Here is a 25,904-nt window from a genome sequence, read left to right as displayed (position 1 = left end):
GTAGGGCAGGGAGAGTGGTGTGCAGTCTAGGGAGGAGGTAGGGCAGGGAGAGTGGTGTGGAGTCTAGGGAGGAGGTAGGGCAGGGAGAGTGGTGTGGAGTCTAGGGAGGAGGTAGGGCAGGGAGAGTGGTGTGGAGTCTAGGGAGGAGGTAGGGCAGGGAGAGTGGTGTGGAGTCTAGGGAGGAGGTAGGGCAGGGAGAGTGGTGTGGAGTCTAGGGAGGAGGTAGGGCAGGGAGAGTGGTGTGGAGTCTAGGGAGGAGGTAGGGCAGGAAGAGTGGTGTGGAGTCTAGGGAGGAGGTAGGGCAGGGAGAGTGGTGTGGAGTCTAGGGAGGAGGTAGGGCAGGGAGAGTGGTGTGGAGTCTAGGGAGGAGGTAGGGCAGGGAGAGTGGTGTGGAGTCTAGGGAGGAGGTAGGGCAGGGAGAGTGGTGTGGAGTCTAGGGAGGAGGTAGGGCAGGGAGAGTGGTGTGGAGTCTAGGGAGGAGGTAGGGCAGGGAGAGTGGTGTGGAGTCTAGGGAGGAGGTAGGGCAGGGAGAGTGGTGTGGAGTCTAGGGAGGAGGTAGGGCAGGGAGAGTGGTGTGGAGTCTAGGGAGGAGGTAGGGCAGGGAGAGTGGTGTGCAGTCTAGGGAGGAGGTAGGGCAGGGAGAGTGGTGTGGAGTCTAGGGAGGAGGTAGGGCAGGGAGAGTGGTGTGGAGTCTAGGGAGGAGGTAGGGCAGGGAGAGTGGTGTGGAGTCTAGGGAGGAGGTAGGGCAGGGAGAGTGGTATGGAGTCTAGGGAGGAGGTAGGGCAGGGAGAGTGGTGTGGAGTCTAGGGAGGAGGTAGGGCAGGGAGAGTGGTGTGGAGTCTAGGGAGGAGGTAGGGCAGGAAGAGTGGTGTGGAGTCTAGGGAGGAGGTAGGGCAGGGAGAGTGGTGTGGAGTCTAGGGAGGAGGTAGGGCAGGGAGAGTGGTGTGGAGTCTAGGGAGGAGGTAGGGCAGGGAGAGTGGTGTGGAGTCTAGGGAGGAGGTAGGGCAGGGAGAGTGGTGTGGAGTCTAGGGAGGAGGTAGGGCAGGAAGAGTGGTGTGGAGTCTAGGGAGGAGGTAGGGCAGGGAGAGTGGTGTGGAGTCTAGGGAGGAGGTAGGGCAGGAAGAGTGGTGTGGAGTCTAGGGAGGAGGTAGGGCAGGGAGAGTGGTGTGGAGTCTAGGGAGGAGGTAGGGCAGGGAGAGTGGTGTGGAGTCTAGGGAGGAGGTAGGGCAGGGAGAGTGGTGTGGGGGTAGGGCAGGGAGAGTGGTGTGGGGGTAGGGCAGGTAGAGTGGTGTGGGAGGTAGGGCAGGGAGAGTGGTGTGGGGGGTAGGGCAGGTAGAGTGGTGTGGGGGGTAGGGCAGGAGAGTGGTGTGGAGTCTAGGGAGGAGGTAGGGCAGGGAGAGTGGTGTGGAGTCTAGGGAGGAGGTAGGGCAGGGAGAGTGGTGTGGAGTCTAGGGAGGAGGTAGGGCAGGGAGAGTGGTGTGGAGTCTAGGGAGGAGGTAGGGCAGGAAGAGTGGTGTGGAGTCTAGGGAGGAGGTAGGGCAGGGAGAGTGGTGTGGAGTCTAGGGAGGAGGTAGGGCAGGAAGAGTGGTGTGGAGTCTAGGGAGGAGGTAGGGCAGGGAGAGTGGTGTGGAGTCTAGGGAGGAGGTAGGGCAGGGAGAGTGGTGTGGAGTCTAGGGAGGAGGTAGGGCAGGGAGAGTGGTGTGGGGGGTAGGGCAGGGAGAGTGGTGTGGGTGGTAGGGCAGGTAGAGTGGTGTGGGGGGTAGGGCAGGGAGAGTGGTGTGGGGGTAGGGCAGGTAGAGTGGTGTGGGGGGTAGGGCAGGGAGAGTGGTGTGGAGTCTAGGGAGGAGGTAGGGCAGGGAGAGTGGTGTGGAGTCTAGGGAGGAGGTAGGGCAGGGAGAGTGGTGTGGAGTCTAGGGAGGAGGTAGGGCAGGGAGAGTGGTGTGGAGTCTAGGGAGGAGGTAGGGCAGGGAGAGTGGTGTGGAGTCTAGGGAGGAGGTAGGGCAGGAAGAGTGGTGTGGAGTCTAGGGAGGAGGTAGGGCAGGGAGAGTGGTGTGGAGTCTAGGGAGGAGGTAGGGCAGGAAGAGTGGTGTGGAGTCTAGGGAGGAGGTAGGGCAGGGAGAGTGGTGTGGAGTCTAGGGAGGAGGTAGGGCAGGGAGAGTGGTGTGGAGTCTAGGGCGGAGGTAGGGCACGGAGAGTGGTGTGGGGGGTAGGGCAGGGAGAGTTGTGTGGGGGGTAGGGCAGGTAGAGTGGTGTGGGGGTAGGGCAGGGAGAGTGGTGTGGGGGTAGGGCAGGTAGAGTGGTGTGGGGGTAGGGCAGGGAGAGTGGTGTGGAGTCTAGGGAGGAGGTAGGGCAGGGAGAGTGGTGTGGAGTCTAGGGAGGAGGTAGGGCAGGGAGAGTGGTGTGGAGTCTAGGGAGGAGGTGGAGGTAGGGCAGGGAGAGTGGTGTGGAGTCTAGGGAGGAGGTAGGGCAGGGAGAGTGGTGTGGAGTCTAGGGAGGAGGTAGGGCAGGGAGAGTGGTGTGGAGTCTAGGGAGGAGGTAGGGCAGGGAGAGTGGTGTGGAGTCTAGGGAGGAAGTAGGGCAGGTAGAGTGGTGTGGAGTCTAGGGAGGAGGTAGGGCAGGGAGAGTGGTGTGGAGTCTAGGGAGGAGGTAGGGCAGGGAGAGTGGTGTGGAGTCTAGGGAGGAGGTAGGGCAGGGAGAGTGGGGTGGGGGGTAGGGCAGCTAGTGGTGTGGGGGAGGGGGAAGGAAGGGGTGGGGTGGAGGGGGAGAGTGGTGTGGGGAAGAGGGAGAGTGGTGTGGGGTGGAGGGGGAGAGTAGTGTGGGGGAAGAGAGAGAGGGGTGTGGGGTGGAGGTGGAGAGTAGTGTGGGGGAAGAGGGAGAGTGGTGTGGGGGAAGAGGGAGAGTGGTGTGAGGTGGAGGGGAAGAGAGGTGTGGGAAGGGAGGAATGGTGTGGGGGGTAGCAGGGTGGGACCTCACTAAATCACATGTGATAACTGCACTACTATGAATAAAGGCTTGAACATGGGCTTAGTGATCGCTGACAGCAGAACAAATCGGCTCCATTTAGAGGGGCGGGAAACACAATGGACATGCTTGTGTTGTGTTGTGTTGTGTGTGGCAGTGGATATGATATCAGTGGAGGCTGCCGAGAGGAGGACGGCTCGTAACAATGTCTGGAACGAAGGGAATAGAATGGCATCAAACACATAGAAACCATAGAAACCATAGAAACCATAGAAACCATGTGTTTGATGTGTTTGATACCATTCCACCAGTTCTGCTCCAGCCATTACCACGAGCCCGTCCTCCCCAATTAAGGTGCTACCAACCTCCGTTGCTGCGTGTCTGGGTGGATGCGTTTGCGTGCAAATGAAGTATGCAGGTATGTGTGTGAGGAGACAGAAATAGAGGGAGAGGGCGTGTTTAAGTGTAAGTTTAAGGGAGACGTGTGGACAGAACAAATTGCCTGTGTCTGTGCTCGGGATATGCCTACCATGGGTAGACGTGCCTGTGTCTGTGCTCGGGATATACCTACCATGGGTAGACGTGCCTGTGTCTGTGCTCGGGACATGCCTACCATGGGTAGACGTGCCTGTGTCTGTGCTCGGGACATGCCTACCATGGGTAGACGTGCCTGTGTCTGTGCTCGGGATATACCTACCATGGGTAGACGTGCCTGTGTCTGTGCTCGGGATATGCCTACCATGGGAAGACGTGCCTGTGGCTGTGCTCGGGATATGCCTACCATGGGAAGACGTGCCTGTGTCTGTGCTCGGGATATGCCTACCATGGGAAGACGTGCCTGTGTCTGTGCTCGGGATATGCCTACCATGGGAAGATGCCTACCATGGGAAGACGGGAAGACGTGCCTGTGTCTGTGCTCGGGATATGCCTACCATGGGAAGACGTGCCTGTGTCTGTGCTCGGGATATGCCTACCATGGGAAGACGTGCCTGTGTGTATTCAAAATTGCACAACCTTTAGTGTGACAATGTACAGACATAAACAGGGACAGTTGGGCATGTTGACAAATGGCGTTATGACCATGAAATGATGAATGATCACCTCAATCTCTATAGTCGACAGTTTAGACAGGGAGAAACACAGCTCATCAATACACATGTATAAACAGACCTCCACCCAGTCACACAACAATACGCCACACGTTAAACACACGTTAAACACACGTTAAACACACACTGGAGGAGCAGAGGGAAGAGACAGAGTGAAAACTGATCAGACAAACTGAAAGACGGAGACATAAAAAGCGAAGGACAAGAGGGAAAGAGTAACCAAAGAAGAAGAGACTACTGCAAGAGAGCTTAAATCACACAAAATACGAAATCAGGAAAAATAGAAAAAGGAGAAATCCAAATTGAAAGTAGTGTCAAAACAATTATCAGAGGAGTCACTGGCATCAGACAGGTGCTGCAAGCCACTACCACCCCTCACCACCCACTACAACCCCCTCCCAACCCTCAACCACCCCCACCCCCACTCACCACCCACTACAACCCAACCCCCAACCCCCCCACCCCTCAACCACCCCCACCCCTCACCACCCACTACAACCCCCTCCCAACCCTCAACCACCCCCACCCACTCACCCCCTCCCAACCCTCAACCCCCCCCACCCCTCACCACCCGCTACAACCCCCTCCCAACCCTCAACCACCCCCACCCACTTCCACCCCTCCCAACCCTCAACCACCCCCACCCCTCACCACCCACTACAACCCCCTCCCAACCCTCAACCACCCCCACCCACTTCCACCCCCTCCCAACCCTCAACCACCCACCCTTCAATCCTCCACCCACCCACCCCACCATCCAACCCTCCACTCCCACCCACCCCACCCCTCATCACCCACTACAACCCCCTCCCAACCCTCAACCACCCCAACCCTCACCACCCACTACCACCACCAAGCCCCACCCACCCTCCCACCACCCACCCAGCCCCACCTTCCACCTGTCCTCCCCGCCCACCCCAGCCTTTCACCTCCCCCACCCTCCCACCACCCACCCAGCCCCACCTTCCACCTGTCCTCCCCTCCCACCCCAGCCTCTCACCTCCCCCACCGTCCCACCACCCACCCAGCCCCACCTTCCACCTGTCCTCCCCTCCCACCCCAGCCTCTCACCTCCCCCACCCTCCCACCACCCACCCAGCCCCACCTTCCACCTGTCCTCCCCTCCCACCCCAGCCTCTCACCTCCCACCACCCACCCAGCCCCACCTTCCACCTGTCCTGTCCTCCCACCCCAGCCTCTCACCTCCCCCACCCTCCCACCACCCTACCACCACCAAGCCCCACCCTCCCACCACCCACCCAGCCCCACCTTCCACCTGTCCTCCCCTCCCACCCCAGCCTCTCACCTCCCCCACCCTCCCACCACCCACCCAGCCCCACCTTCCACCTGTCCTCCCCTCCCACCCCAGCCTCTCACCTCCCCCACCCTCCCTTCCTAGCAACAGGGGTATCAACATGGGCGCGAGATGATGCGGGGGGTGGAGACGGAAAAAAACACAGCACACACGGATGGAGGCTGAGCTACTGACCTAGCCTGCCGCCCTTACGGGACACCTGTGGAGGTTTGGAGGATGCATCTTATGAGGGAGATAGAAGGAAAAACAACATTCTTTTAACAGACAAATTTATCCAGCAAAGGCTGCTTGTCAAAATGTTCTAACCATTACAGCAGTATGATAATATAATGTCTGTCTGTCTGTGTGTTTGTCTATCTGTCTGTGATTCTGTTCTATCTAACTGTCTGGGGTTTTGTTGTCTGTCTGTCTGTCTGTCTGTCTGTCTGTCTGTCTGTCTGTCTGTCTGTCTGTCTGTCTGTCTGTCTGTCTGTCTGTCTGTCTGTCTGTCTGTCTGTCTGTCTGTCTGTCTGTCTGTCTGTCTGTCTGTCTGTCTGTCTGTCTGTCTGTGGTTTTGTTCTCTGTCTGTCTGTCTGTCTGTCTGTCTGTCTGTCTGTCTGTCTGTCTGTCTGTCTGTCTGTCTGTCTGTCTGTCTGTCTGTCTGTCTGTCTGTCTGTCTGTCTGTCTGTCTGTCTGTGAGTCTGTCTGTGGTTTTGTTCTCTCTCTCTATCTATCTATCTATCTGTCTATCTGTCTGTCTGTCTGTCTGTCTGTCTGTCTGTCTGTCTGTCTGTCTGTCTGTCTGTCTGTCTGTCTGTCTGTGGTTTTGTTCGGTCTGTCTGTATCTCTGTCAGTGATTCTGGTATGTCTATCTGTCTGTCTGTGACTCTGGTATGTCTATCTGTCTGTCTGTGGTTTGGGTCTGTCTATCTGTCTGTCTGTGGTGACAGTGCAACTCCCGTTCATCACATGACAGCCTTTGGCTGGATAAGGAGGGGAGTGATTGGTCAGTCCTCTTTATCTGTGCACCAGGAGATGGGGAAGAATGATAGCTTAGTGTAGTAGCCCGGGAGTCTGTGTCCATCAATATGGCTGGTAACGTCTTAATCACTATAGCTACCTCCCTACACTGCAGTAAACCTCCCCTCTGCATTAAACATTTACCATTAAACATTAACCATTAAACATTTACCATTAAACATTTACCATTAAACATTTACTCTTGAAACAGCCTTTGTGCACTGCGGTGCAACTTATCTCCACTCAGTCTCAATCTCCATGAATTATTGAATTATTTAAGGAAGCATTCATTTCAACATGGCAGAGGAGATGTAAAAAATGAATGTTAATTAGCAAGCTTAAATATATGTGAATATATGTAGGTCATAGCCAATATCTGACCTGCCTTCTAATAGAAATGCACAGCCTATAGGATAGAATAGCAATAATGGTGCTAAAATAATCGATCATTATGATCACGGTAATATAACATTAATATCGGTAACGTCACAACATGTACATACTTTTACATTGAGGCTGATGCGGTAGGATATGGGTAAACTGTGCAGTGGTTCTCGACAGACAACACGTGAGCTATGGAACAGGTGGATTTTTCGCATTGCATTCTCAGGCACCGCGGGTAAATCTACCTCCAGCCTTTATTAAGATAAGGCATCTGACTGCAGTAATGCATTAGCTCAGCGCGGTCGAGGGGCGGGGAAACCGTTTCACACACGACTACAGCACTGACCTGGTCGCCGCCGAGCGGCTGGTCTTTTCTTTCCGCTGCAGAAACGGACTTTGCTGAAGACCCCCAAGAAATGGCGCTCGCATATGGAACGAGGATCTTTGCTGGGGCTAGGACGTCGTTTTGTAGTGGAGACTCGGTCGCTGTTTGACTCCCTCGCCTGGCGTTTCTGACGGATCAAGGAGCTGGCGATAGCGGCCATCTCCCTCGCGGCTGAGCCGAACCGAACCAAGAGTCGTTGGACAGAGATCGAGTGGTTGTGTGATAGTTTGGGGGCAAAAACAACCGTGAAATAAAAAAATTAAAAAACGATCCACGCGGATTTAGCAAAATGTCATTCTGACGCTTTAGAAAATACACAAATTCATTGCAGGGAAAGTATAAATGCCACCAATTTACGCATAATCTAGGCAATAAAAAAATGCACCTGTGGTAAATAAGTTTGTGTGTTATCGGAGCGTGCCTACGCAAAATTGAGTCTCAGGTATTCCAGGTCTGACAAGCACGACTGTCCCCTTCGGTATAATCCTCATTTGCACGGAAGTCCGTGAGTGTCAAAATATCCAGCACCATAATGCATTCGAGACACCTTAAACTTCACTGTAAACTATTTCATCAACAGCTGGGTGAATGCAACGTCTCATAACTTGTCAATGTATTAAGCCGAAGTCAAAACCGAATCGAGAGGGGACAAAGGGTAGGCGGCGGTCCATTTGGCTGCCCCACTCACTCTCCGGGACTACCGGCATCTGTGCCATCTGTGCCAGCCCTTCTACCAGCAGACCCTCCGAGCACCGTCGGGGAAAGATAATGATCTCTGAGAATGCAGCAGCAACATAGTGATTTGGCTTTACAATGAGAGAAAAACATATGCGTTTCGTTATTATTGTTCGTATGTAGACTATAAAAATCTTCCAAAAATCCGGTTTCCTTGCAGACAACACGATTGGAGTAATGGATTATTTCCTTCCGTATGGATGGTATGCGGGTGCTCTCCTCTCGCCTACAGGCATGAGTGAATGGGCTCACGGTTCTCTCTCTACGCTATCATACGTGGTTGAGGTTTGGATGAAGAATTATCCGGGGAAAAAGAGAGAAAGAATTGAGAGAGAGGCAGGAGGGAGAGGAACGAGACATAGAGAGTGTGTGAGAGTGCGAGAGAGAGTACGTGCATGGTGCGTGTATAAGAGAACAAAAACAAAGAGAGAGAGAGTGAGAGTGAGAGAGAGAGAGAGAGAGAGAGAGAGAGAGAGAGAGAGAGAGAGAGAGAGAGAGAGAGAGAGAGAGAGAGAGAGAGAGAGAGAGAGAGAAAGAGAGAGAGTGAGTGAGTGAGTGAGTGAGTGCGCGTCTCCAAAATAACGGTGTGCTGTCTTCGTCCCCGCGCGCTTCAAATCCAAACGAATTTCCGACGGACCTCGGTACCGCATTCATTATTGGGACAATGGGGCTTAAGTCTTTCTTCAATTTGAAATGTAGCAGTGATTATATGTGGTACCGAGGTCAGTCGGAATGGACTAGACAGCCAATTTGGACCGCTACTATCTATCCCCATTATACCATTCTAATTCCAGTGGTTTATGAATTCCTTTCTTATACAGCAGTTTTATGTTGCTAATATATATATATATATAGTATAAAGTAAATACCTATCTATTTAGGCGCCTTTTACATTAGCTTTAAGTGTCAATGGACACCTGATGGCTAAAGGTTATATGCAAAATGTGTTAATGAACCCCTAGACGAATCGTTGTGCACAGCGCAGATAATGGTTGAAAGTAAACACACATTGACAAGGCAGAGACAACACAACAGACAGACCAGACAGAACACACACGGACCTCATGATGAAATACTGTGACTTTAAGTGAATAGAAGGTGGGTGAACGTTCTATTTTCTGTTCACATAGCAAGTGTTATATCATGTTATTTACAGTATCATGTCTGTGGACTTTATAACAAGTGTTATATCATGGCTGATGACGTCATAACAAGTGTTATATCATGTCTGATGACGTCATAACAAGTGTTATATCATGTCTGATGACTTTATATCATGTCTGATGACTTCATAACAAGTGTTCTGGCAGGCCCTCTCACGGAAAGTGCCAATTCCTGACCTCTGTTGCATTAACTGATGAAAGGTGGTGTGCGTGTATGTGTGTGTGAGTGATCTTCCTGGCTCTGTGTCCGATGTCGTGTGTGTCCTCATATAGGAGGGCACACACGGAACGTGGCTCAATAAAAGGGTGGGAGAATGACGTGGCCATACATGGACAACCTCTTGGCTCCCTGCCACGGAGAATCAGCAGGAACCATTCAGGGATTACCTTCATCTGGGTTTTGACGACTTCTCCGAAAATAAATCAATGATACAGGAAGCTACTCCATCTCTCTCTCTCTCTCCAAATAAGGTTTAATGTTTTTCTATAATAATTGTCATATTATAGACAATAGTAGCAACATATCAGTCAGTATAGGTGTCATCTGGATAAGAGCGTCTGCTAAATGACTTAAATGTAAATGTAATGTAAATATGTCAGTAAATCATTTCGGTGTACTTGTCACTGTACAAATTACAGATGCTCCTTTATTTATTTATGTACTTTTAGCCTCAATAACGCATAGTCAGCGTTCAGTCTGTTGGGGAGATATTGGAATATTTACGACAGCGCGGCCAAAGTGATCTTGTTCACCAGCTGTGAGGCTTGTCAACCCCGGTGTGCGGTGCCACAGCAGGCCACACCATTCCAAGAGTTCTGCATATTGTCTTATATCTAGCGCCATCTTGTGGACAAACCTTAGCATTGCGTCTTTGTCATGCATCAGGAACTAATTGTAATCTCTATCGAGATTTTTTTGTTGTCCTTAGAGCATACTGCATTTGTTTACACTTTTATATTGCGTATAAAACGAGGTTACTGTACTGGAAAAGTAACCATGTGACACAAAGGGAGGTGTGATAGTGAACATTTTCATGATATCATAAGAAGTGTATTTGTATTTATTAAGGATCCTCATTAGCTACTGCCAAGGCAACAGCTACTCTTCATGGGGTCCAGTAACATTAAGGCAGTTAATTACATTTTACTTCCTGGCCATGTCCCCTAATCTTTTCAAAGGTCTTGACGATTATATCATGAAATTTGTGAAAACATGGTCATTTAAGATATACACCGAGTGTACAAAACATTAGGAACACCTTCATAATATTGATTTGCAGCCCTTTTAAACCTCAGAATAGCCTCAATTCTTTGGGGCTTGGACTCTACAAGGTGTCAAAAGCATTCCACAGGGATGCTGGCCCATGTTGACTCTACAAGGTGTCAAAAGCATTCCACAGGGATGCTGGCCCATGTTGACTCTACAAGGTGTCAAAAGCATTCCACAGGGATGCTGGCCCATGTTGACTCCAATCCTTCTCAAAGCTGTGTCAAGTTGTCTGGATGTCCTTTGTGTGGTAGACCATTCTTGATACACATGGGAAACTGTTGAGTGCAAAAACCCAGTTTGTGACACACTCAAACTAGTGTGCCTGGCACCTACTACCATACCCTGTTCAAAGCCACCTAAATACTTTGTCTTGCCCATTCACCCTCTGAATGGCACATATACAAAATTCATGTCTCTATTGTCTCAAGGATTAAAAATCATATTTTAACCTGTCCCCTCCCCTTCATCTATACTGATTGAAGTGGATTTAACTAGTGACATCAATAAGGGATCATAGCTTTCACCTGGATTCACCTGGTCAGTCTAGGTCATGGAAAGAGTAGGCGTTCCTAATGTTTTGTCCACTCAGTGTATATAAAATGACGTGTGTCTGTGGATTAATATACTTCTGCCCGATGCCTTTTATGAAGTATTTGGCTGAAGACATTTTTAACCATTGAAGATCATTTCAAAAACCTTACACAAGTTCAAAAACTACAAGGCTAATTCCTAGTCACTTTCATAGAGTATTGTTCCTATTTAATAAACATAGTTACACCCCTCCCTTCCATTTAATAAACATAGTTACACCCCTCTCCTCCATTTAATAAACATAGCTACACCCCTCTCCTCCATTTAATAAACATAGTTACACCCCTCCCTTCCATTTAATAAACATAGTTACACCCCTCTCCTCCATTTAATAAACATAGTTACACCCCTCTCCTCCATTTAATAAACATAGTTACACCCCTCTCCTCTATTTAATAAACATAGTTACACCCCTCTCCTCTATTTAATAAACATAGTTACACCCCTCTCCTCTATTTAATAAACATAGTTACACCCCTCTCCTCTATTTAATAAACATAGTTACACCTCTCTCCCCATTTAATAAACATAGTTACACCCCTCTCATCTATTTAATAAACATAGTTACACCCCTCTCCTCTATTTAATAAACATAGTTACACCCCTCTCCTCCATTTAATAAACATAGTTACACCCCTCTCCTCTATTTACTAAACATAGTTACACCCCTCTCCTCCATTTAATAAACATAGTTACACCCCTATCCTCTATTCCATAAACATAGTTACACCCCTCTCCCCATTTAATAAACATAGTTACACCCCTCTCCCCGTTTAATAAACATAGTTACACCCCTCTCCTCTATTTAATGAACATAGTTACACCCCTCTCCTCCATTTAATAAACATAGTTACACCCCTCTCCTCCATTTAATAAACATAGTTACACCCCTCTCCTCTATTTAATAAACATAGTTACACCCCTCTCCTCTATTCCATAAACATAGTTACACCCCTCTCCCCATTTAATAAACATAGTTACACCCCTCTCCTCCATTTAATAAACATAGTTACACCCCTCTCCTCTATTTAATAAACATAGTTACACCCCTCTCCATTTAATAAACATAGTTACTATTTAATAAACATAGTTACACCCCTCTCCCCGTTTAATAAACATAGTTACACCCCTCTCCTCCATTTAATAAACATAGTTACACCCCTCTCCTCTATTTAATAAACATAGTTACACACCTCTCCTCCATTTAATAAACATAGTTACACCCCTCTCCTCCATTTAATAAACATAGTTACACCCCTCTCCTCCATTTAATAAACATAGTTACACCCCTCTCCTCCATTTAATAAACATAGTTACACCACTCTCCTCTATTTAATAAACATAGTTACACCCCTCTCCTCCATTTAATAAACATAGTTACACCCCTCTCCTCCATTTAATAAACATAGATACACCCCTCTCCTCCATTTAATAAACATAGTTACACCCCTCTTCTCCATTTAATAGACATAGTTACACCCCTCTCCTCTATTTAATAAACATAGTTACACCCCTCTCCTCCATTTAATAAACATAGTTATACCCCTCTCCTCTATTCCATAAACATAGTTACACCCCTCTCCCCATTTAATAAACATAGTTACACCCCTCTCCTCTATTTAATAAACATAGTTACACCCCTCTCCTCTATTTAATAAACATAGTTACACCCCTCTCCCCATTTAATAAACATAGTTACACCCCTCTCCTCTATTTAAAACATAAACATTTAGTTACACCCCTCTCCTCCATTTAATAAACATAGTTACACCCATCTCCTCTATTTAATAAACATAGTTACACCCCTCTCCCCATTTAATAAACATAGTTACACCCCTCTCCTCATAGTTACACCCCTCTCCTCCATTTAATAAACATAGTTACACCCCTCTCCTCTATTTAATAAACATAGTTACACCCCTCTCCCCATTTAATAAACATAGTTACACCCCTCTCCCCTACATTTAATAAACATAGTTACACCCCTCTCCTCATTTAATAAACATAGTTACCCTCTCCTCCATTTAATAAACATAGTTACACCCCTCTCCTCTATTTAATAAACATAGTTACACCCCTCTCCTCTATTTAATAAACATAGTTACACCCCTCTCCTCTATTCAATAAACATAGTTACACCCCTCTCCTCTATTTAATAAACATAGTGACACCCCTCTCCTCTATTTAATAAACATAGTTACACCCCTCTCCCCGTTTAATAAACATAGTTTAATAAACATAGTTACACCCTCTCCCCCATTTAATAAACATAGTTACACCCCTCTCCTCTATTTAATAAACATAGTTACACCCCTCTCCCCATTTAATAAACATAGTTACACCCCTCTCCTCTATTCCATAAACATAGTTACACCCCTCTCCTCTATTTAATAAACATAGTTACACCCCTCTCCCCTTTTAATAAACATAGTTACACCCCTCTCCTCTATTCCATAAACATAGTTACACCCCTCTCCCCATTTAATAAACATAGTTACACCCCTCTCGTCCATTTAATAAACATAGTTACACCCCTCTCCTCTATTTAATGAACATAGTTACACCCCTCTCCTCTATTTAATAAACCTAGTTACACCCCTCTCCTCTATTTAATAAACCTAGTTACACCCCTCTCCTCTATGTAATAAACATAGTTACACCCCTCTCCTCTATTTAATAAACATAGTTACACCCCTCTCCCCATTTAATAAACATAGTTACACCCCTCTCCTCTATTTAATAAACATAGTTACACCCCTCTCCTCTATTTAATAAACATAGTTACACCCCTCTCCTCCATTTAATAAACATAGTTACACCCCTCTCCTCTATTTAATAAACATAGTTACACCCCTCTCCTCTATTTAATAAACCTAGTTACACCCCTCTCCTCTATTTAATAAACATAGTTACACCCCTCTCCTCTATTTAATAAACATAGTTACACCCCTCTCCTCTATTTAATAAACATAGTTACACCCCTCTCCTCTATTTAATAAACATAGTTACACCCCTCTCCTCTATTTAATAAACATAGTTACACCCCTCTCCTCTATTTAATAAACATAGTTACACCCCTCTCCTCTATTTAATAAACATAGTTACACCCCTCTCCCCATTTAATAAACATAGTTACACCCCTCTCCTCCATTTAATAAACATAGTTACACCCATCTCCTCTGTTTAATAAACATAGTTACACCCCTCTCCCCATTTAATAAACATAGTTACACCCCTCTCCTCTATTTAATAAACATAGTTACACCCCTCTCCTCTATTCCATAAACATAGTTACACCCCTCTCCCCATTTAATAAACATAGTTACACCCCTCTCCTCTATTTAATAAACATAGTTACACCCCTCTCCTCTATTTAATAAACATAGTTACACCCCTCTCCTCCATTTAATAAACATAGTTACACCCCTCTCCTCTATTTAATAAACCTAGTTACACCCCTCTCCTCTATTTAATAAACATAGTTAAACCCCTCTCCCAGTTTAATAAACATAGTTACACCCCTCTCCTCTATTTAATAAACATAGTTACACCCCTCTCCTCTATTTAATAAACATAGTTACACCCCTCTCCTCTATTCCATAAACATAGTTACACCCCTCTCCCCATTTAATAAACATAGTTACACCCCTCTCCTCTATTTAATAAACATAGTTACACCCCTCTCCTCTATTTAATAAACATAGTTACACCCTCTCCCCATTTAATAAACATAGTTACACCCCTCTCCTCTATTCCATAAACATAGTTACACCCCTCTCCCCATTTAATAAACATAGTTACACCCCTCTCCTCCATTTAATAAACATAGTTACACCCCTCTCCTCTATTTAATGAACATAGTTACACCCCTCTCCTCTATTTAATAAACATAGTTACACCCCTCTCCTCTATTTAATAAACATAGTTACACCCCTCTCCTCTATTTAATAAACATAGTTACACCCCTCTCCTCTATTTAATAAACATAGTTACACCCCCCTCTCCCCATTTAATAAACATAGTTACACCCCTCTCCTCTATTTAATAAACATAGTTACACCCTCTCCTCCTCTATTTAATAAACATAGTTACACCCCTCTCCTCCATTTAATAAACATAGTTACACCCCTCTCCTCTATTTAATAAACATAGTTACACCCCTCTCCTCTATTTAATAAACCTAGTTACACCCCTCTCCTCTATTTAATAAACCTAGTTACACCCCTCTCCTCTATTTAATAAACCTAGTTACACCCCTCTCCTCTATTTAATAAACATAGTTAAACCCCTCTCCCCGTTTAATAAACATAGTTACACCCCTCTCCTCTATTTAATAAACCTAGTTACACCCCTCTCCTCTATTTAATAAACATAGTTACACCCCTCTCCTCTATTTAATAAACATAGTTACACCCCTCTCCTCTATTTAATAAACATAGTTACACCCCTCTCCTCTATTTAATAAACATAGTTACACCCCATGTCACGCCTTGGTCATAGTATTTTTGTGTTTTCTTTATTATTTGTTCTGGCCAGGGTGTGACATGGGTTTAAAATGTTGGTTTCGTATTGGGGTTTTGTAGTCATTGGGATTGCGGCTGAGTAGGGGTGTAGCATAGGTTTGGCTGCCTGAGGCGGTTCTCAATCAGAGTCAGGTGATTCTCGTTGTCTCTGATTGGGAACCATATTTAGGTAGCCGGGGTTTCACTGTGTAATTAGTGGGTTGATTGTTCCTGTCTCCGTGTTAGTTAATTCACCAGACAGGCTGTATAGATTTTCACGTTCCATTTGTTGTTTTTGTATATATACAGTTATTTCATGTATCGTTGTTTTTTTATTAAAGAACATGAGGAACCACCACGCCGCATTTTGGTCCGACTCTCTTTCGACAAACGAACGGCGTTACAGAATCACCCACCACACACGGACCGAGTGGCGTGGTAACAGGCATAAACAGCAGGAGCAGCGAAAGGAGGATGAATTGTTCGGAGAAGGACCCTGGGATCAGCCGGGAGAATATCGCCGCCCCAAAGAAGAACTGGAGGCGGCAAGAGCTGAGAGACGCTGGTATGAGGAGAAACAACAGCGGCAGCAGGAGCTACAATATCGGGACTATACGACGTGGGAAGAAATAGACAGGTGGGCGGTCGACCCAGAGAGAGTGCCGGAGCCCGGCTGGGATTCGCTGGAGCAGTGCGAAGAGGGTTATAGGAGAATGGAGTTGGAGAGACAATCACGACGGCGCAGAGGAAAGCCCGTGAGTCAGCCCCAAAAATGTATGGGGGGTTCAGAGGGAGAGTGGCAGAGTCAGGAGATAGACCTGAGCCAACTCTCCTTGTTAATCGTGAGGAGCCAAGGAGGAGACCAGAACCAGAGCCGGTGTTAGAGGTGAGCGAAGCAGAGACTGTGAAGGGTTAATGGGGAAAGTGGAGTGGAGAGTAATGAGGGAGTTGCTAGCTTCGTGCTTTAGGTACAAGATTCGTCCGACGGAGCGTGTCGGGGATTTGATGGCACCTGGGTCAGCGCTCCATACTCGTCCTGAGGTGCGTGTTAGTCGGCTGGTGAAAAATGTGCCAGCCTCACGCACTAGGCCTCCTGTGTACAGTGCCTTGCGAAAGTATTCGGCCCCCTTGAACTTTGCGACCTTTTGCCACATTTCAGGCTTCAAACATGAAGATATAAAACTGTATTTTTTGTGAAGAATCAACAACAAGTGGGACACAATCATGAAGTGGAACGACATTTATTGGATATTTCAAACTTTTTTAACAAATCAAAAACTGAAAGATTGGGCGTGCAAAATTATTCAGCCCCTTTACTTTCAGTGTCTATTATAAGCATGTGTCTATTATAATCATGTGTAAATTGGAAATGTGTTTCTTGCATATCCCGACTCCCCGTGAGACGCCTTCTAAAAATGGGTTCATGGCCAGCCATTACCAACGGTTAGTTGCAAAATAAATGTAGGAATCTATGTTATTCAATTATTGCATCCACACTGCTCACGCGAGTCAACGAGTGTCTGCGTTACCGAGGGCTGAAATAGAAGTCATTCCTATTTCTAACGCAGATCACCCTGAAAGTCCTGCCTCTCCCATCTCCTCATTGGTTTATAGAAGCAGGTACCCACGTGCAATCCCCTAATTGGTTATACCCACGTGGGTGATTGAAAGACTAACTGTTTTGCCAGTCGTCGTGGTAATACTATGAAAGTTTAGATGCCAATCACCATATAAGTTGAAAGATGAAAAAGCCTGGAAGGAGGAGAGATGACTAGAAACGATTCAGTTGACCGTTTTATATGTGGATTAATTGTCTGAGTAGAAGACCTTGTGCATTTCAGGTAAAATAACAACCTAATGTTTATATCCCAGGACAAATTAACTAGCAACAGCAAGCTAGCTAAATAGGTCAAATTAGCTTGCAACAGCAAGCTAGCTAAATACGACAAATTAACTAGCAACAGCAAGTTAGCTAAATAGGACAAATTAGCTAGCAACAGCAAGCTATCTAATAAGGACAAATTAACTAGCAACAGCAAGCTAGCTAAATAGGACAAATTAGCTAGCAAGTGTAAGCTAACTAGCAAATTACCATGTTTAAAGCAAATGTTTCATGCATTTCGACCTGTCCCCAAATTAATATAATTGGTTCAGAGTTTATTTTTATATTTTAACCTGTGTGTTGAGATCGCGTTTGGTTTAGGGGAACAAAATACAGTTATGCACGATGGCGCACAATGGCACACGTGCACAGCCGGTTTGGGTTCCGTGTAAGTGCCTTGCTCAAGGGCACAGACATATGTTTTTTTCTCTCCTTTTCAGCTCGGGTATTCGAACTAGCAACCTTCAGGCCCGACGCTTTAACCACTAGGCTCCCTTCCACCCCTTCATTTGAAAGCTGCAAGTAGATAGCGGCCTTGCCTTTATCGGTTCAGGAAACATGTTGGTCATGAACATTTCCCTCTGTGCACTTGTCAAGATATTGTCTTTACACTCATAATGTGAATAATTCTCTATACTTCCTTCCTTTTTTTAAACTTCCAATTTGATCACAAAAAAAGGGGAAAAAAGTGGAAATGAATTGAACCCCAGTTAACCCGCTTTAAATTTCATACCAGAATTACATCACAATAACAACAAATATAAAGTCAATTAGTGTTTAGCTTTTGATGTGTATGGTATTAAACAATACTATCACAGTTGCTTCATTGGTTCCGGTTTCCTCATAAATAATGTGTATTTTAATGCCATATTGCAACGAGTGCGCTGAGAGTCGGGAAGCAAGTACAGGGAGAGTGAGTGTTTTAATAAATAAACACGACACACAAACAAACCACCGACATGAGACAGAGTCAATAACACCTGAGGAAAGAACCAAGGGGAGGACAGATATCGGGAAGATAATCAAGGAGGTGATGGAGTACAGGTGAGAGACAGATATAGGGAAGATAATCAAGGAGGTGATGGAGTACAGGTGAGAGACAGATATAGGGAAGATAATCAAGGAGGTGATGGAGTCCTGGTGAGAGACAGATATAGGGAAGATAATCAAGGAGGTGATGGAGTCCTGGTGAGAGACAGATATAGGGAAGATAATCAAGGAGGTGATGGAGTCCAGGTGAGAGACAGATATAGGGAAGATAATCAAGGAGGTGATGGAGTCCTGGTGAGAGACAGATATAGGGAAGATAATCAAGGAGGTGATGGAGTCCAGGTGAGAGACAGATATAGGGAAGATAATCAAGGAGGTGATGGAGTCCAGGTGAGAGACAGATATAGGGAAGATAATCAAGGAGGTGATGGAGTCCTGGTGAGAGACAGATATAGGGAAGATAATCAAGGAGGTGATGGAGTCCTGGTGAGTGTCATGTGCGAGACGATGGTGACAGGTGTGCTGGATAATCAGCAGCCTGATAACCTAGAGGCTGGAGAGGGAATTTACATGACACATATAAATAATGATACTTTAAAGTGACAACACTGGTCAACAGCTTTATCATATCATTCAATATCTGGCACCGTATCAGTTGTCTCAGATTAGTGCCTCTTAGATCACACCGAATAAGATTACATGGACAGGGTTTGTTGTTTTCAATCTTCCCTGTGAATTGCCCAGACTGCAACTGAGATGAGTAACAACGTAACCTGCGTTGCTCGCTACCATGACAAAGACCAAAGCCAGCAGGAGTAGCATTAAGGACAGTGGTGTCTCTCTTTCACACTTGAAGGATCTTTTAAACGACCAAAAATATTTTTAGAAGGAGTTGCTACAACAACAAGAAAATAGCTTCAAGTGTTTTGTCCAAATACTGGTGGAGTCAACTAATAAAAGAATGTATGACCTGACCAGAGAGGTCCAGGACCTGAAGAACAGTTTGCAGTTCTCCCAGGGTCAGCTCGATGAGTTTAAACAGGACAACGGCAAGATGGCAGAAATCTGTAAGTCAGTGAGAGAGGACATCAGTTCTGTATGTGAATCAGTGATAACAACAACGGAGAAATCAGATTATCTCGAGGGACAATCAAGGTGGAACAACATGGTTGTGGACGGAATTGCAGATTCTCCACATGAGACCTGAACGGACTCTGTGGACAAAGTGAGGGAAATGATCTCTGAGAAATTGAAGATGGACCACAGGAAGATTGAGGTGGAGCACGCCCACACCCACTGTGACTGGGCCTGCCCACCGGCCCAGGTGACAGGCCCAGGCCAATAGTGGTTAAGTTCCTGAGGTTCAAGGACAAGGTAGCTGGAAGGAGCCAAGAACTTGAGAGGAACGTATATCTTCATTAATGGGGACTAACCTGAAGCTCTACACCAGAAGAGGAAAGAACTGATCCCAGCCATGAAAGACATTGCGTACATCTGCTATGGCAGGCTCATTGTCCACCCTCCCTCCCAGAAGCCTGGAAGGGATGAGAGAGCCAAGCCTTTGGGTTCGTAGCTTCAACCCCGAAGCACACACACACGCACGCACGCACGCACGCACGCACGCACGCACGCACGCACGCACACACACACACACACACACACACACACACACACACACACACACACACACACACACACACACACACACACACACGCACACACACACACACACACACACACACACACACACACACACACACACACACACACACACCAATTGATTAATGGACTGCTGAATGTATATTTTATTATCTTGCTTTGTCTGCTCTTTTCAGTATTATGTCTATCTCTGATAAGCTACCCAGGAGAGGGCTGAAAATAGTCCATATTAATATATGTAGCCTGAGAAATAAGGTTTTTGAAATCAATAACTTGCTAACATCAGAGAACATTCATATATTAGCCATTTCTGAGACTCACTTAGATAATTCATTTGATGATACAGCAGTAGCAATACAAGGATATAACATCTATAGAAGAGACAGAAATGCTCATGGGGGAGGTGTTGCTGTATATATTCAGAGCCATATCCCTGTAATGCTTAGAGAAGATCTTATGTCAAGTGTTATCGAAGTGTTGTGGTTGAGAGGTTCACTTGGCACGTCTACAATCTTTTCTTTTAGGGTGTTGCTATATGCCACCAAGTGCTAACAGGCAGTATCTAAATAATGTGTGAAATGCTTGATAGTGTATGTGATGTAAACAGAGAGGTCTACCTTCTTGGGGACTTGAGTATTGACTGGTTTTCCTCAAGCTGTCCGCTCAAGAGGAAGCTTCTCATTGTGACCAGTGCCTGTAATCTGGTTCAGGTTATTAATCAAACTACCAAGGTGTTTACAAACACTACAGGAACAAGATCATCTACATGTATCGATCACATTTGTACTAATACTGTAGAACTTTGTTCTAAAGCTGTATCCGTACCCATTGGATGCAGGGATCACAATATAGAGGCTATATACAGGAAAGCCAAAGTTCCAACATCTGGGCCTAAAATAGTATATAAGAGATCATACAAAATATTTTTCTGTGACTCTTATGTGGATGATGTTAAAAATATTTGTCGGTCTGATGTGATTAATGAGGAGCATCCAGACGCTGCACTTGATGAATTTATGAAATTGCTTCTACCAATTATTGATAAACATGCACCTGTTAAGAAACTGACTATCAGAACTGTTAAGGCTCCATGGATTGATGAGGAATTGAACAACTGTATGGTTGAAAGAGACGGGGCAAAAGCAGTGGCTAACAAGTCTGACTGCACATCTGACTGGCTGACTTATTGCAAATTGAGAAATGATGTGACTAAACTCAACAAAAAGAAGAAGAAACTGTACTATGAAGCCAAGTTCAAGTACTTTAAATGAAATTATGGGCACACAGACAAATTCAACTCCATCTTTCATCAAATCAGATGGCTTATTCATCACAAAACCATTTGATGTTGCCAATTATTTTAATGATCACTTCATTGGCAAACTTAGGCAGGAAATGCCAACAGCGAACAGTGAGCCATCGTACTCATGCATAAAAAAACGAATAATGAAAGAAAGGCATTTCAAGTTTGAATTTTGTGAAGTTAGTGTGGGAGAGTGGAACAATGATTGTTATCGATCAATAATGACAAACCTCCTGGCATTGACAACTTAGATGGAATGCTACTGAGGATGGTAGCTGACTCTATATCCACTCATATCTGTCATATCTTTAATATGAGCCTAGAGGAAAGTCTTTGTCCTCGGGCCTGGAGGGAAGCCAAAGTAATTATGTTACCCAAGAGTAACAGCAGACCTATAAGCTTGCTGCCAGCTCTTAGCAAACTGTTCAATTTTTTTTGTTGACCAAATACAATGCTATTTCTCTGTAAACAAATAAACAATAGACTTTCAGCACGCTAATAGGCTCTAACCAGAATAGAAAGAGGAGTGGGAGGCCCCGGTGAACAACTAAGAAAAAGGACAAGTACATTAGAGTGTCTAGTTTGAGAAACAGACACCTCACAAGCCCTCAACTGGCAGCTTCATTAAATAGTACCGGCAAAAACACCAGTCTCAACGTCAACAGTAAAGAGGCGACGCCGGGATGCTGGCCTTCTAGACAGTTGCAAAGAAAAATACATATTTCAGACTGGCCAATAAAAATAAAATATTAAGATGAGCAAAAGATCACAAAAACTGGACAAAGGAACTCTGTCTAATAGGTCAGCATCCTGGAGCCACCTCTTCACTGTTGACGTTGAGACTGGTGTTTTGCGAGTACTATTTAATGAAGCTGACAGTTGAGGACTTGTGAGGCCTCTCCTGTCGTGTTTGCCTCATTGCTGCGTTATCATGGACTTGTGAGGCCTCTAATGTACTTGTCCTCTTGCTCAGTTGTGCACCGTGGCCTCCCACTCCTCTTTCTATTCTGGTTAGAGCCAGTTTGTGCTGGTCTGTGAAGGGAGTAGTACACAGCGTTGTACCAGACCTACAGTTTCTTGGCAATTTCTCACATGGAAAGCCTTAATTTCTTCGAACAAGAATAGACTGACAAGTTTCAGAAGAAAGGTCTTTGTTTCTGGCCATTTTAAGCCTGTAATCGAACCCACAAATGCTGATGCTCCAGATACTCAACTAGTCTAAAGGCCACTTTTATTGCTTCTTTAATCAGAACAACAGTTTTCAGCTGTGCTAACATAATTGCAAAATGGTTTTGATCAATTAGATCTTTAAAATTATAAACTTGGATTAGCTAACAAAACGTGCCATTGGAACACAGGAGTGATGGTTTCTGATAATGGGCCTCTGTACACCTATGTAGACGTTCCATTAAAAATCAGCCGTTTACAGCTACAATAGTCATTTACAACATTAAAAATGTTTCTGATCAATCAAAAAAAATGTGCTTTTCTTTCAAAAACAAGAACATCTCCAAGTGACCCAAACTTTTGAACTGTAGTGTACGTGTTATGGCTTTTCAACCTCTGCCATATCATGGATTCAGAGCTCTCTATCTAATAGAACTCAAAGGGTATTCTTTAATGGAAGCATCTCTAATGTCAAACATGTCAAGTGTGGTGTACCGCAGGGCAGCTCTCTAGGCCCTCTACTCTTTTCTATTTTTACCAATGACCTGCCACTGGCATTAAACAAAGCATGTGTGTCCATGTATGCTGATTATTCAACCATATACGCATCATTAACCACAGCTAATGAAGTGAACCGCAGCTAATGAAATTAACCACAGCTAATGAAACCCTTAACAAAGAGTTGCAGTCTGTTTTGGAATGGGTGTCCATTAATATGCTTGTCTAGGAGCATTTTATTTGGTACAAATCATTCCAGTTCTAGACCTCAGCTGAATCTAGTAATGAATGGTGTGGCTGTTGAACAAGTTGAGGAGACCGACGCCGGAGACGAAAAGCAGGTATGGGGAGTTGACATTTAATTCGGAACAGGCAAAGAGCAAGACAGAAACAGCGTCAGCACACAGATACACAATGACAAATGACAATCAGTGCACCAGCGGGGAACTGACAACTAGGTAATGAACAGGTGATTGAGTCCAGGTAAGTCCAATAATACGCTGATACGCGTGACGGGGGGAAGGCAGGTGTGCGTAATGATGGTGGCAGGAGTGCACAATGCTGGGAAGCCTGGCAGGGGGGAAAGCGGGAGCAGGCGTGTCAGTGCTCCCCTTCCCCCTCTAGGGGTGCCACCCGGCATCCCACCTGGGTGAACCTGATGGGCCGGCTGGGCGTAAACACCTGACGATCCGACTGAGGCCTGATGTGGGATGGGAGGCGATGTGGGATGGGCGCCTTTCGAGCCAACCAGGGCAAGAAACGTCTCGAGCCAGATAGGGTGTGACAGCCCGACGAGCTGGCTTAAGCACCCCTGGTTCCATCGGTGTCGGGCAGTGGACCCAACGTCACCACCAACCGGAACGTCAGCACTCCCCAATGCTTCGTATGCTGGCTGCTGCATTCTGTAAGGACCGCCGCCAGAGACGAGAAGCAGGTACGGGGTCATTTAATTAGAAACAGACAAAGAGCAAGACAGAAACAGGGTCAGCACATGGATACACAATGACAAACAATCATTGTTGCAGCGGGGACAGAGATGGGGAACTGACAACTATAGGGGAGTTAATGTACAGGTGATTGAGTCCAGGTGAGCCCAATAATACGCCGATGCACGTGATGGGGGAAGACAGGTGTGCGTAATGACAGTGGCAGGAGTGCGCAATGCCGGAGAGCCTGGAGCGGGGGGGAAGAGAGGGAGCAGGCGCGACAGTGTTACCTTAGATTGTAAACTGTTATGGTCAAAACATATAGATTCAATGGTTGTTCATATAAATTCAATGGTTGTAAAGATGGGGAGAGGTCTGCAATAAAGAGATGCTCTGTTGTTTTTGACTCCAAAAATCAATTACTCCAGGCTGTAGTTTTGTCTAATCTTGATAACAGTCATGTGGTCCAGTGCTGCAAGGAAATACCAAGTTAAGCTGCAGCTGGCCCAGAACAGAGCGGCACATCTTTCTCTTCACTGTAATCAGAGAGCTGATATAAATACTATGCATGGCAGTCTCTCTTGGCTAAGAGTTGAGGAGAGACTGACTGCAACAATTCTTCTATTTATAAGAAACAAAATCCCAAATGGTTTGCATAGTCAATTTACACACAGCTCTGACACACACCTACCCCACCAGGCATGCCACCAGGGGTCTATTCACAGTCCCCAAATCCAGAACAAATTCAAGAATACGCATACAGTATTACATAGAGCCATTATTGAATGGAACTCCATTCCATCTCATATTGCTCAAATAAACAGCAAGACTGGTTTTAAAAAACAGATAAAGCAACACCTTGCAGCACAACACCTCTCCTGTATTATTCTTATTTATATTATTATTACTATGACTTAGACCGTTTGTGTGTATGTATTTACATGTAGGCTACTGTACATGTGCCTTTTAAAATACATGTATGTAGTTCTGTCCTTGAGCTATTCTTGTCATGTAATGTTCTGTATTATGTCATGTTGAACCCCAGGAAGAGTAGCTGCTGCTTTTGCAACAGCTAATGGGGATCCTAATAAAACACCAAATAATCCTAGATCAATGCTCCTATTCTGAGATGTTTGATACATACATCCCCAAATCTAATACATTACAACTGCAGAGTATTTCTTTGTGAAATGGTATTATTTTACTCACTACGTGCGATGCTATGTGTCGTAGAATCATTTTCAGCTAATCCTCTTCCCTTTTGTTTGTTCACCTTTTGTTCACTTTTTGTTCACTTTTTGTTCACTTTTTGAGTCTGAATTATAAATCACTTCCTAAATATGTATCCACCTTTGAAAACAATTATTAGTAAAATGATTCTTCAAGAGATGAAGTAGCAAAGAACCTGGGTCCAGATTTACTAAGAGGATGCACCTGTAAAAACGTATCAAACTGTTCTTCACAGAGGGGACTAGATCACAGAATGCACCTTTACTTACAGTTTACCTTCAAATATGATCTTTACACGTTGTGTTTTAGTCCCTCTTGTAAACAAAAGCAGGTGCCGAGTTTGCACAGGTGAGACAGGCCATTCGTTTTGACACATTTGAGAACCATACACTTCCTTAACTGTTTAACTACTTAATTCTAAATTGAAATTATGGTTCCTGGGACTACTATATACATTTCTTTGACACAAATGGCTATGAACTAGCCTGGTCCCAGATCTGTTTGTGCTATCACGTCAACTCATTGTCATGCCAAATGACAATGAGTGGCAATGAGTGGCACGATGGCACAGACTTGTACCCAGGCTAGGAATGAACCCTCCCGTAACATTCTCCAACAGAAGTGGTGAAACAATGATAGAACAATGTTCTCATTAATGGAGACAAAACTAACACAAACAATAGTGTGCATTGAAACCTACAGTAGTAGACTAGTTTAGTACTTCTAGTTCAGTCAGCAACACATCAGTCGTGTGCCATTGTTTCATAAAAAGCACCTGATTTGGATTTTTCCAAGTTGCTGCCATAAGATTTCCTGTCACGTGGAGAAATAAAAT

The 25,904-nt window shown here is 45.5% G+C and overlaps 1 protein-coding gene across 4 annotated transcripts in view; it reads right to left on the bottom strand.

The window, feature by feature from the left end:
* The window catches only part of LOC124042124 (fibroblast growth factor 12), a 98,393-nt gene that overhangs the window by 45,607 nt on the left and 26,882 nt on the right, over positions 1–25,904 (bottom strand). Inside the window, exons 1-2 of one of the 4 annotated variants that reach the window (XM_046360479.1) lie at positions 7,115–8,246; positions 5,560–5,607 (exon numbers count right to left, since the gene is read on the bottom strand). The exons of 2 other annotated variants lie outside the window; for them this stretch is intronic. In XM_046360479.1, coding sequence (XP_046216435.1) covers positions 5,560–5,607; positions 7,115–7,313 — 247 coding nt within the window. In that variant the 5' untranslated portion in view covers positions 7,314–8,246. Of the gene's footprint in view, positions 1–5,559; positions 5,608–7,114; positions 8,247–25,904 lie in introns of those variants that run through there. One more of the 4 variants, XM_046360480.1, reaches the window with a different exon arrangement.

Source organism: Oncorhynchus gorbuscha, linkage group LG08 (genome assembly GCF_021184085.1).
Source record: "Oncorhynchus gorbuscha isolate QuinsamMale2020 ecotype Even-year linkage group LG08, OgorEven_v1.0, whole genome shotgun sequence".
NCBI classification, from domain to species: Eukaryota; Metazoa; Chordata; class Actinopteri; order Salmoniformes; family Salmonidae; genus Oncorhynchus; species Oncorhynchus gorbuscha.
Note: the sequence above shows the minus strand (reverse complement) of the source record. Positions and strands in the feature narration are given on the sequence as shown.